Here is a 13,849-nt window from a genome sequence, read left to right as displayed (position 1 = left end):
TGACTTGGTGCACCATAGTACTTGACAGCATTGAGGTGAACAGCTACTGGTCTCTGTGCTTTAGGCCCTGCTCTCTAATGTGGTTAGTCTCTTTCATTTTATTTTTTCTTATTTTGCTGAAAAGAATTAAGAGGTCATGCAAAACCTCTTTCTCAGACCAAAAGACAAAGGTATAAAATGTCTCTTTTAATACGAATTTTGGGACATCTCTTTCATTTAACCAGCACAGTTGAGAGTTTGTGTTAAACTTTAAGTAAAACAATAATAACACTTCCTGCTATTCAGAATCAAAACTAAATTGATGTCGGCACGTGTTGCATTTACAGTGTTTCTGAGGTTCAGCTGATTTCTTCCTGACAATCCAACCTAACATCTTTTTGACCTTCCTAAAACAACCCTGGGACTATGGAGTATTTTTTGGAAATGGTTAACATTGACCAATACATAATTTTTCCATATATTAAAACACACATCTTATGATATGAAATTGATGACACTGAGGTCAGAACCTAATGTTTTCTCCCTGTAATGAGACCTTGACATTATGGTTACATTGGGCCATCACTATATTTGTTTTTAACCCATCTAAGTGGTTAGATATGTTTTCAGATTCTGTAAAGTTTTTGTTTTAACAAACGTGATAATTATTGTATTGTTTGACTTCCACTTATCAACATTACTGAAATTTTCAATTACCTTCAACGTTCCACCATTACCGCTCAAGGTATTATCTTTTTTAACATATGGAATAAGGTAAAATGAGTGCCATTGAATGTTATTATTCAGCTGTATTCATTTTTATTTTTACTAAATGTTAAAGGAAGCTCTTACTAGTAAACGGTTAACTAGATGATCAGGGCATTTACAGATTAAATAATATGTATATCTGATTGTGTTTTACATTGAATGTAATTGCTATTTATTTTCATTTACTCTTTTTTGTAGTAACATTAATAGTAATGTTTGTTACAACATTATTTTACTTTTAAGAATTATGGAATGTTGTAACATCTGCCATGGGATACAATAATGTCTTTGTTATGTCATAGAAATAATAAACCAAACATGAAAATGGACAAAGACACCATGAAATCTGCTTCTGTCAGTAAGCAGATGAAAAGGTGTGGTACACTCTGAGATTGCCACTGCAGCTTCTTTTATGGAATAAAGTGCATGTATCCATCTGTCATTTTTCTGTCTGCTTCTTCCAATTCAGGTTCTCGGCAAGCAATGGGTATGGAGACAGGGTACACCTACAGCCACGTGCACACTCACACCAGGGCCAATTTTCCAAGAAGCCAATTAACCTGCTAGAATGTTTTCAGACTATGGGAGGAAACTGGATCACCGGGAGGAAACCCACTCAAACCTGGGAAGAACATGCAAACTCCACACAGATGGCACTCCAGGTCTGGAATTGAATACAGGCCTCTGGTGCTGTGAAGTAGCAATGCCAACTGCTGTGCCGCCATGCCAACCAACGATGTATCCAGAACAAAATTAAATAAAACCTTTGAGTCTCTGATAGAAATCTTATTTCACATAGTGGATTGCAGTTTCCCAAGACAAAATAATGTTATTTATGTTAGAAAGTTTAGACTTTGCTCCCACCTCAACATGAAACAGCTCCAAAAACTGAGTAATCTAATCCAAGGCAGAAAAATGCATTGCTTCCCTCTAGTGTATGATTGAGGAAATAATTTTGTCCCCTTCACCACGCTCATTCTCCTTTTATCACACATTTTCTTTATTCTTTCTACATTTCTAAAAATGGGGGGTTATGCAAATGGTGAAAATTAGGATTTGACTGAACAATTTAATCAATAAGTGAAATAATTATATAACCCCCAACTTGTAAGTAATTTCTAGAAATATACCCGAGCGGCTGATATAAGTAGAGGCATGTGAATTCTTTGTTCTCTGGCACAGCTTTGTTGAATAATAATCCAGGCACACTTGGTTAAACAAATATTTATTACAATGACAAAACACAAATTACACTACATACCACAACACATACAGCACACAAGTTACTCTATGTACAGTATTTACAAACAGGCATTTCAGAGGTCAACATTCTGGTCACCCAGAAAACCCCAGACTGCTACTAAGCATTAAACTCTTAATGCCTACAGAGGTCACATAATAGATGAGCTGCCTACTAACTAAATACAAAGCGACCTGCAGTTAAATCTCTCTCTCTGCACCCCAGATGCTACAAAATAAATGGGAGCCTGTATCCCTATGTGTAAAATGCACCCTAATCAGGAAAGACATTTCTGACTTAAGTACTGTATCTTTTACTCAGGAGACCCAAGTTCCCTAAAAAACAGAATAGCATGCTCTCTTTAACAAGGTTCAAATACTTACAGTAGCTCCAGTTAGGTTTGATTTGGATGATCATGAAGTAGGGGCTCTCGCCTGGCGCAAGCTTCGAGTCCTAACTCCTTGGGACTCCTCTCTCTTCTTTGTTTCCTGCTTCTGGTCTCTTCCTCCTTTTCTCTGCGCTCTTAATGTGATCTTATATTGTCTGTTTCTCTCCTGCAATCATTAACCCACAACTTACCTAGGTACTGTATACTGAGAAACTTTACAATTGTTTCTGCTCAAGGGACCCCCAGATATCAACAAACATCCTCTCTGTTTGGAAGCTAGAAGTGTTAACTCTTCCAAGTGTCACAGACTTTATTTAAAAGACACTTTTCAGTCACATAAAGATATTACAATATACTCACAATCAAAGAAAAAGAAATTTTACAGATCACAATGCAGTCTATAATAAAGCAAGATGAACTTTAGAGAAGTCCAATTAAAGAACTAGGTGCTTTAGTACCTGTAAATCACATAATCTTACTCTGTGCCAACCTGTTAAGGCTACTAAGGCCTCAGTCTTCTGCTGCAGGGAATTTGCTCTTCAGCATTCTGGGGATTATTGGCACTACTGAGACCTGTCACACACACAATAAATCATCAGATTAAGTATGTGAAGGACTAAGGAATCCAAGGAGCTGTATGAAATTCCATTTTAAAAACCTGCAATCTCTTAATCAATAAATTTAGACACTCTGACCTTCGTGCCTGCAGCATCATCTCATCCTATAGTACCACTTTGAACTTCGTACCTGGGTCAGCAGGATCGTCTTCTTTAAAAGACGCAGTGGAAGGGTAATTCTTCTTTGTAACAAAGCTCATGACATCAGTGAAAAACTTGGAGGACCGTTGCAGTTCTCATTGACAGCACTATAAGCTCTGTCCTGTGGCAATGTATCCCTAGCTGACCAAGGCCTACCCAATTACAAAGGTGCATGGAGGTATTGTAAAATGTCATGTGGGGAATCCCATTGAGAGCTGGCCCACTGATAAACAGTATCCTCCAGATTTAATTGTAACTTCAGTGATAACATGCACATATAACAGAACAAGTTACATATTGGATAATGAGTCTTGCTTAAAAAATCTAAAAAAAGTTAAACTGTAACCATAATGTCATAGCACAGAGGAAATCATATTTGACATAAATAATTGAATTGCCCAAAGGGTCTGAAGGACGTAGAGCAATTCTGACTGGAGGAATGGTCACTAATCTCCCCTCAGTAGTGCCAGAAAGTAAAATGCATTTGCTCCTCCTGAGGTTGCCAAATGCAACACAGAATGTGGTCCCTTGACATCTGCAGACATACTGTATCTAATTATACAGAAAGATGTAAATGCTCTATAAAAAAATAAATTGTCCACAGTACTGGACTGAGCAGAAAATACATGTTTTCTTTATTTGTTTAACCACTGTATAAGTGGTCACACCCTATAGTGCACCTGTTAGTAATTGTAGTCTCCAAAATAACACATGTTAACAGTTACAAATCATTACAGAGTACAATGTATTGGAGAACATCTAGGTTATTATTAAATAATTTAGGGATCCTGACAAGTAAAGATATTTTATATCTTTAACCGATCGCTTTCACTTTGTCTCTCTTAATGGGTATAGGTCTGAAATTGGTCTTGTTAAGTCTGGTGTTCCTCAGGGCTCAATACTGGGCCCCTTGCTCTTCAGCATTTACATGTTTCCACTTGGTCAGCTTATAAGATCACATGGCCTCAGCTATCATTTCTATGCTGATGATACTCAAATATACATCCATACCAAGCCTGACACTGATGCGGCTGTCTCTATTCTATCTAATTGCATCTCTGACATAAAAACTTGGATGACTAAATTTCCTTCATCTTTATTGTGACAAGACTGAAGTCATGCTTTAGGCACCCCCCATCAACTTTGTAAAGCCAATCCTGTAACCCTATCTGCATATGTTTCTGCACTAGAGCTTCAGTCTAAATTGAAAAACCTTGGGGTGGTATTCGATTCTGGCTTAACATTCGACCCACATGTGCAGCATATTGTCAAAACATTTTCACCTCAGAAATATCGCTAGACTACACCCTATGCTATCACTAACTGTGGCTGAAAAGCTGATCAACACATTTGTGTTCTCTCAAATTGACTTCTGCAATGCTCTACTTGCTGGGGTATCTAAATCTACTTTGAACAAACTGCAGTATGTCCAAAATTCAGCAGCCAGGATCCTGACCAGGTCTAGTGCAAGTGATCACATTACTCCTATCCCGGAGTCCTTGCACTGGCTTCCTGTCAAATTCCATGTAGACTTTAAAATCCTCAAGCTCACCTATAAGGCTCTGCATGGCTTGGCACCTCGCAACCTTCGCTCTTCTAATTCTGGTCTCCTTACTGTCCCCCAAGCCTGTCTACATTGTATGGGTGACAGGGCCTTCTCCTGTTATGCCCCCAAGCTCTGGAACTCTCTGCCCAAGGATATCAGAGGATATCATCTTCTCTAAACTCCTTCAAATCCAGACTAAAAACCTTCTTCTTTAGAAGAGCCTTTACTTAACTGGTTCCATTCTTCACCCCTCTGCTTTTCCTAGTACCACCATCAACAGTCTCCTCTCTATATTGTAATTGTGTATTATCTCTTTATTCTGCTTTATTGTTGTTCTCATTCTGTAAAGCGCTCTGAGAGGCCACCTTTAAAGGTGCTATATAAAATAAAGTTTATTATAATAATAATAATAATAATAATAATAATAATAATAATAATAATAATAATAATAACATCATATGGAAAGGTTTATATACATTAAGCTATCTCTGTGAATACAGATGTGTATGCTCCAAGACAAAAGACATTTAATAAAACAAAATATTTCCAGACACCATTAAAAAAAATTAAGTTTATTTTCTCATTACCCATCAAATTCTATCCCATATTTACCTTGTTGCATAAAAAAAATAAGAGCATGAAACACATTGCCTTTTGCCTGATGGGCAAGTAGAAGCTAAAAACTGTTCAGGTGGCAAAAAACAAATTTCAAATTTTACCAAAAAAGCACTGAACTTTATTCCACTATGCAGGAGAAAAATACAAAATATTCTCCTTCACTAGATGTTAATCTTGACTCTGAAATGTCTGTAAAAAGGTTTTTAGCTGTAAAGTTTTTTCCACTGGCCCCTGGTTGTGGTAAAAGCTCAGTCCAGTCAGTAGTTCAATATCTCGCACTCGAGCTACATGGAACTTCATCCACTCCTCAACCCACAGCAGGCTGCTCCCAGACTAAAAATTAGATAAATTGGAAAAATTACTTGAAAGAAAATGCAGTAGATAGTGACGAGTGTACAGCGCACTACACAACATATCAACATTGAGATCAGGGTTTTGGCAAGATGTAAATGCTTCTAGATAAAGTCTAGGGAAATTGACTGAATAGAAAAGAATTAGGTATTGAAAATAAAAAGCTTATAACCTTTGACAGAACAGTTACAGTTACAGAACATGTCACAGCTTCACCTTTTTACTCTTAACTGCTTTTTAATTTAGAACCAATTGTTTGGCTCCTATAGCTATTTCATTATCTTTTTAAGACTCATTATCTCTTTTTAAATAAGTAAACACTTAGACTTACAGGGCAACTCTCACTGTTGTCAGGCCTGTGAGGAAGTACAAAGGACGTAACATTCAACTGGCCATGACAGTCAGTTGGGGAAAAGCTGGAGTTCTTACAGCTGGTCAGAATTAGATAATAGTGAGTGGGAATGGGGATTTCCATTCCTGTGACATACCTTTAAAAATAAAAAATAAAAGTCTCATAAAACATGACAAAATTGCTGTTTTCAATCAGTAGGTTCTTAAAGTAACTTAATTTTCAGAAGTCTACCCATCAATTAACTCAATTAACTTATTGATGTCTTTAACAAGGTCATTATGTAATGTTGTCATGGTATTTATTGGTGCCAAAAATAACGCCTTGTAAAGATGTAGAAATCAGATTACTTACTGCTTGATTGTTTTTTTCGTATCAAAGTGTCCATCATAGTCATAATCAAACACAGGTCCACTGACGATATTAAGGCCACTTTTTTGCTGGGAATATTTCACCAGCAGAACATCGTGAATGTAGACCCACACATCTGTGAATGGAAACAGTACCAATGAAACATAATTACTTTTAAAATATCTATAGGTCAAATGCTGAAAAACAGTTATTGCTCATTATTCCACGACTACTTTTGAATTTTCAATTTACAGGAGAAGCAGTAATACTGTATTCATATTGCATCTTTAAAAAACAACATTTTTTATGAAAAAATAAGGTAAGGAGAAGATAAGCAAGATAAACAAGATTTGGTATGGTAGTTCTGAATGTGTCCAGTTCTTCCTTCCATTCACTACAGTCTGGCTCAAGCCTAGAAACTGCTCTAGGAGAGCAGAAAGAATGGTTACTAAGTCGTGCTCTTATACTGTAGTTTAAATAAACGAGGGGTAGTACAAGCTCTGAAACAGTCTTTTCTCAACATTCTTTATTTACATCCTTTCATTTTCTGACTACTTTATCCAGTACAAGGCAATGAAGGAACTGGAGCCTGTCCCAGCATACAACAGGTTCAAGGCAGGATACACCCTGGACAGGATGCCAGTCCATCGTAGGGCACACACAAACACAGATATGCACACAATCGCATCAGGTCCAATGTTTTCAGAAATCATTTAAGCTACAGTATGTATATCTTTGGACTGTGGGAGAATACCCATGCAAATGCAAGGAGAACATATGTACTTCACGCAGTTAGCATCCCAGGTTTGGAATTGAACCCAGGACCCCAGTGCTGTGAGGCAGTAATGCTAACCCTGCTTTTTATTTATTTACAGTTCAGTAATTTGTCTGCTCTCAATAACATAAAATTGTGATGTTTGAGTTTCCTTAATGTTATTTATGAGTGTGTGTGAAGTACTTGGCTTTACTTAGTTACACAGTAGCAACAATGCTACCTTTCATTTGTGTATATTTACTTTATATATTAGGTAGCACGGTGGTGCAGTGGTTAGAATTGTTGCCTAGCATACCTGGGGTATTATCTGTGTAGAGTTTGTATCCCTCTTTGTTCTTCCTCTGGAAGCTCCAGTTTCTTCCCACAGTCCAAAGACATACTGATAAGTGAGTTGGGTTCTGGGAAAGCTGGCCCTGGTGTGAGTGTGTGCATGTTTGTGTCTGTGTGTGCCCTGTGATGGATTCGCTTCCTGTCCGGGGTGTACCCTGCCTGGCCTCATTGCTTGCCGGGACAAGCTCCATCTTCCCTGCATTTCAGAATTCGAAGAAGCACTTAGAAAATGGATGGATGGTTGGAATTTCATATTCACTTACAAATATGCTGTGATAAAGGAGATTATTGTATTAAAATGTTCATAATGAATTCACTTCTTTATGATATAGTTGGGTCTGTTAATTTTTATTTAATCAATGGGATGATCTTAAGTGTTTGGGGCAATTTCAACCATCAGAGGGCACCATCGTCTATCTATTTTCTAACCGCTTCTTCCAATTCATGGTCGCAGGGGAGCTAGAGCTTATCCTGGCACGGGCTGGGTGGAATGCAGGTTCATTGCAGGAGACATAAAGACAAACACACACACTCACACCAGGGTCTATTTTCCCAGGAGCCATTTAACAACATGTCTGTGGCTTGTGGGAGGAAACTGGAGTAGCCAAATGACACCATCATTCCACAGAATATAACATCCATCTATTCATTAATCTTCAACCAGTCTACTGAATGATGGCAAGCTGAAGCCTAACCCAGTACAGAACAGGGTGGAACAACACCCTTGATATGATACAAGTCACTCTCATCCTTCAGATACTAAACATTTCTTCAGAAGGTGAGAGGAAACCAGAGCTTCTTTAGAAAACCTGTACAGACATAGGGAGAACATGCAAATTACAAACAGGTGGACACATCACTCTATCATATCAGAGAATGGAAACAGAAAGTGTAAAATTAAACTCCATGGAGTAACAGTATACTACATTATATACGAGTATATTATTGAATGACTTTGTAAAATACATGCAACTGTCTAATTTAGATAACTGTAAAAATGGCTGAATGATTTATTTTTCTGTTAGTGTTAATGGTATTATTAAATTAATAATAGGATGATATTTTTAGACAGGATTCATATAAGTCTAATACATATGATATACTGTAAATGAGATGCAAATATAAAAAAAACACTTTCTACTTTTGCATATCTGTATCTGTTTTTTTCTTTTTATTTTAATTAGCTATAACTCTTCACTACACAGCGCTGGATTGTAAACTAAATTAATACCTTCTGAGGGACAATGTACTGCCGAGTTAAATTTTAAGTCTCTCAATTTATCTGAACTTTAGAAACATTACCTTTAGGCAAATACCAAATCTGCATTTACTGATTAACTGAATAAAACAGTGGGATACAATTCTAAATGTTTTACTAAAACTCTCTGAGGCTGCACAGATTGCTTTAGTTAATGTTTTCTTCATTTTGGAATAAAATCAAGGACAAACTATCAATTAGGTGTTGTGAACATGTATCAAGTGATGTCAAATAACCAAAGTACACACACGCAAAGTCTATTAGTTCTCATAATGTTCATTTAACTTTTTTAGTACAACATCAGTCTTTAGATAGTTAGCCAATAAACCTCTAATTCAATTAAGCTTATTTTCACACAAAACTACTAACGATTATTATTTTTTCCAAATTTTTATTCCACACATATATATTTTAATGATCCTGTTCAGTGTATCAGTTGTTATAATCGATGTGCTTTGCATGAAAATCATTCTGAATGAACAAATTATAACTTATACTGTAGTTATACACTTCTTATCAAAGTGTATACACTCTGCTATGGTACGGACCTTCTGTGTTTATACTGTAGCAGACATACAGACGGGCCTGGGTAGGAGGAAAAAACTCTTGGGCTGGGCAGATTATAAGGGGCTAATGAATGTCAATGAAGCATGATGCTTCTTTGTGGAAATAAAGGTATTTTCTTGCACAGTGGGAAGTTTGACATCCTTTCAAAAAGCATACCTCACTCTGTACAGCCTCCCTGTAAAGGTCTATAAAAGAAGGCATCATCACACAGGATAGGGATTCACTGAAGGTCAGAGTACTGTTAGGGTGACCTTTGTCTCTCTTCATCTCTGTGCCTCTAGTGGTTAATTTGTCTCTAAGCTATTCACTGTGCCTACACATAGGGAGCACTGTAATGTGACTCCCTAAGTAACTATAAAAAGGAACACAAAAAACATTTTACAACTAAAAGCTAAGATTCTTACATCTAATAGATAATTGATACGAGTTCATTTACATAAAGTCATGCAACACGAATTTTAAGTGCTATAATTAATACTAATTTTATCACCAATTAGAAAATTATAAATGTTTATACAAATTCTAAAAACATATTTTTGTATTATTGCATCAAATCAATGCCACTAGGAACATAAAGTATGAGCTCCTGTAGGATGGCATAGTAGTACAGTGGTTAGCACACCTGAAGTGGTTTATTACCACTATAATAAACCTATTACTTGTTCCTTTGCAGTGGTTAGCATTGCAACTTTGCAGCTCTGGGGCCCTGGGTTCAATTCCTGTGTTTCTATGTGTACACATGATGCATGTTCTCAGTTGGGTTTGTGGGTTGCCTTTGCGTACTCAGGCTTGCACCCACAGTCCAACAGATACTACCAGGTTAACTTGCTTCTTGGAAAAATTGGTGTGTGTGTTTATCATGTGATGGACTGGCAGTCTTGAACTGGAAGTGATTAGAAAATGGATGGATGGTTGAGCTGCCCTACTGAAATTTATATCTCGGTTATGTAGTTCTAAAAATAAGTTAGAAAAATAAAAATATTTAAACATCAGTTTTAGCTTAAAAAATGTCAAAGACTTTTACACAGGTTGTGACAAACCTCCCAGACACAATCATATAACATTCGCTTTCTTTAAATTTTTGTGTGAAAGTGTGAATTAAGGCATATTACATTGAAAACAGGAGAATGTGCCAACTACTTTACTGGTATTATGCTGTATGTTTCTTAACTTTTGAACACATTTCAAGACAAATGGCTTTGGAAAGTCTGTTCAGGACCTTTTTTAGCTAAATTAAAGCACAAAAGATAGGGAGAAACCAATTATATCAACACAGCCAAAAGCACAACAAACATGTATGGAATCAAATACAAAGTGCACACCACACAGTAAATTCTTAAGAGTGGTGATAGTAACAAGAAAATTGGCCAGACTCCCCTGATATGAAAAATATTTACCTTTGAATGCATTATACATTGGTGCAATATTGCTGGTTAGTAATGAGTCTGGCTCTCTGTCTTGGGTTCCAAAATCTACAGAAGGAAACACAAACATACAATACTTAGATGTCCAAATGTTACTTGGATTTAAAAGCAAAAAAAGAAAGGCAACATTCTTTTTTACAAATATTATTAAAAACATCTACACATACATGGTAAGGGACTTAAATCAACTAAACTAAAAACTTAATAAGTAAGTCTTTGCCTTTAGATTGTATTATTTTCATGACATACTGTATGAAACATGTCCAGATCTTATTTATGGGCAAGATCCCCTTCACATACTGCAAGTTCATATTCAATAATTCCAACCTGCTGCCTTGAAAATGATAAATCCTATATTCAAGGGCATGTTTGTGATAATCAGAGGTTTTTCACATCTTCTCTATGAAAAATAACCATAAATGAAGGCCTTGAAATGTACAGAGGTGGTTGCATTGCAGTTTTAATTTAATGCAGGCAGTAGAATCTTTATTAACACCAAATTCATTTTTCTTGCTTGGTCAACACCTGGTGACTACCTCATGGATGTAATGTGTTCACAACTTTTACTCTGTGCATCATGTTTCTTCCATTGTTTAAGTTTTCAAATACATTAGATAGCACCAATGAATGTCTATAAAATCACTGTACTGTACTTCTTAATTACAAAAGCACATTCCAGCAAGAAAGCAAAACAGTAAGGTATATGAGTGCCATTTTGAAAAGAATGGGGGCAGAACGATGTCAGATATAGATTCCAGTGGAAAAACTGCAGCATCAAAAATACAAACAAAAGATGTTTTTCCTATATGCATGAATTGTGTTTGTAATGCCTCTCAGGGTATTTCAAAAGTATTTGGTTATTTTTAAAATCCTGAAGCTTGTATTTAGAATTATTTCCCTGTTCCCTGACTGAAAGGTAAAAAAGAAAAAAAATATTGTTAAATTTCTGAAAGCAGATAGAACCAGTGCCTTATTTTAATGGCAGCAACACTCTGTAATCCTGTTCTGATTTAATTAACCTAGTGCACTTACTTGGAGGGTGTAAGAAACCAAAGGTAAAATTCTGGTCAGTGCCGTAGCTGGAGCACTTTTGACTTTGGCTGTCTGGGATTCGAATGTCAGCTCGTAAACATTCTCCTGTTTTCGGATTCAAGGGACTGATGCTTTGCTGTTTTTGAAAAGAAACGCAGTATAGATATGAAATGGATTGTTACCACAAAACCCTATTGTTTGCTACTGTGGCAAGCATTGTGCTCACTGGATATTACATAATCAAATTTCTCTGATGGAAGACCATAGTGAATGTTGCATGAAATACAAATAGCTATTCTTTCACATGGAAAAATGCTTGTAATGTAAGTCTCTCAATAATAAACCAAATACAATCGGTTTATTGGTTATTGTAGAGAAATACAATTAGTTGGATAGCCTTCTCATGTTCTTAGTCTGTTTTTATTGTTCAGAATTACAACAGAGAAGGCCTGTGGCTCCCTTTTTCTTACTATTTCCCTCCAATATATCTAAATGGATAAGGTCATATAGACGTACTGTGTAATAACTATCCATCAATAGATTTTCTAACTGCCTTATCCAACATAGGATTGCAGGAGAGCCAGAGTCTATCCTGGAAAGCTATGAGCGTAAGGCAGGATATACCCTGGGTGGGACGCTAGTCCATCTCAGGGCACAAACACAGACACAAACTTACAATATACACACTCACACCAGTCAATTAACCTACCAGTACTATATGTCTTTGGACTGTGGGAGGAAACCAAAGCACCCAAAGGAAACCCATGTAAACCGAAGGAGACCATACAAACTCCACACAAACAGCACCTCAGGAATTGAACGCAGGGCCCCAGAGCTGTGAGGCAGCAATGCTAACAGCTGTACCCCTGTGCTGCCCAGGCAAATAACTATGTATACCTTAAAAATAATCTTTATGAATTCAGCTTAGAGGTGTGTAGCCCTCTTCAGTTTTGTTTACAGCATGACTAGTCAATCCACAGCCTTCCCTCCCACATTGGTGCTGTTTCCATCAATTATATAATAAAGGAACTACTTGTGTCAAAATTAGTCCCTGGTTTATGGGGGAACTGTGGCAGCTTGTGAAGACAGTGAGTCAGAATTTATTTTATTGTGATTGTAAAATTGAAAAACAGCTTTTTCTTTAAGGACAGAAATATCTTCCCCTTCAATTCTATATACAGTAGGAATAATGTTCTCAGTACATTGAGTTTTTGCAGAGCAAATTTATTTTTTTCTATTTAGTCTTTAACCAAGTGCAATCAAAACATAAGAAAATGAAAGTGTCATCAGTTAAAAAGCAGAATGCTTAGTTAGATTCCTGTCCTCTAACTTTTCTTCTCCACAGAAATCTTCAAGACCCGATAGATATAAGTCCCTATAACCTAGGTTGTACAGTAAGTGCAGCAGAGCCACACAGACCCCAGACAAAGAAGAACACTGCCACACCAAAAAGACCAGCTTCCTGCCATGGAGAATTAATTGCCACAGTTCCAATGGGATGATTCACAGGCCCCTGAGGCCTCTTGCGCTAGTCTTTTTTAACAAACTACAAGAGGTTCTGATTTAAGCCTTAAGAATCTTCAAAGACATTAGAAACTTTAACGCGGATGACTTTGGAACCAACAGTAAAACAAGAATCGAAACACACAAGTAGAAACTGTGTGGAAGGGTGATTCTATGCAAGGTCTTGCAGTTGTCTGGAGTAAGCTACTCAGTCACACCGTCAAAGATGATTCCCCGGTATATTGAAGAACAAGCTAGATTTTATTCCAGAATCAATTAACTAGTCTACTGTACAAATGGGCAAATCATCATCATTGTTAATAGCAAAGAGAAGACACAATAGAAATACAAATGCACTTACTGAAGCTTGAATGGTGTATGCTATCCACAGGGGCATGAACAAATCCTTGCTGTATCCATTGACATAGTCTAATTGATGCAAAATACAATATGTGGCGTTTTTCTGCAGCAGATGTGGAGTTCCATATGGTAAATGGAGGTCTGCTGTTTTTGAAGCTTGGAAAGAATGTTTAACAAGAGGTTACATCAATTAACAGACTGCAAGCTTTTCTCCAAAAGAGAGCTCTCTCTCTGACCTAAATTGTCCTTGTT

At 36.8% G+C, this 13,849-nt stretch overlaps 1 protein-coding gene and 1 long non-coding RNA gene across 2 annotated transcripts in view; one reads left to right on the top strand and one right to left on the bottom strand.

Moving 5' to 3' along the window:
* The first annotated feature begins 7 nt into the window (after positions 1 to 7).
* Positions 8 to 1,522, top strand: LOC138225950 (uncharacterized). Its single transcript, XR_011184310.1, has 2 exons — positions 8 to 82; positions 1,217 to 1,522. It is a non-coding gene; the product is annotated as an uncharacterized lncRNA (long non-coding RNA).
* Positions 1,523 to 5,235: 3,713 nt separating this feature from the next.
* The window catches only part of enpp1 (ectonucleotide pyrophosphatase/phosphodiesterase 1), a 52,254-nt gene continuing 43,640 nt past the window's right edge, over positions 5,236 to 13,849 (bottom strand). Inside the window, exons 19-24 of the mRNA XM_015351045.2 lie at positions 13,599 to 13,753; positions 11,735 to 11,870; positions 10,676 to 10,750; positions 6,352 to 6,484; positions 5,980 to 6,136; positions 5,236 to 5,630 (exon numbers count right to left, since the gene is read on the bottom strand). Coding sequence (XP_015206531.2) covers positions 5,466 to 5,630; positions 5,980 to 6,136; positions 6,352 to 6,484; positions 10,676 to 10,750; positions 11,735 to 11,870; positions 13,599 to 13,753 — 821 coding nt within the window. The 3' untranslated portion in view covers positions 5,236 to 5,465. The remainder of the gene's footprint in view (positions 5,631 to 5,979; positions 6,137 to 6,351; positions 6,485 to 10,675; positions 10,751 to 11,734; positions 11,871 to 13,598; positions 13,754 to 13,849) is intronic.

Source organism: Lepisosteus oculatus, chromosome 2 (assembly GCF_040954835.1).
Source record: "Lepisosteus oculatus isolate fLepOcu1 chromosome 2, fLepOcu1.hap2, whole genome shotgun sequence".
Classification (NCBI taxonomy): Eukaryota; Metazoa; Chordata; class Actinopteri; order Semionotiformes; family Lepisosteidae; genus Lepisosteus; species Lepisosteus oculatus.
This window is presented reverse-complemented; position numbering and strand designations above follow the sequence as displayed.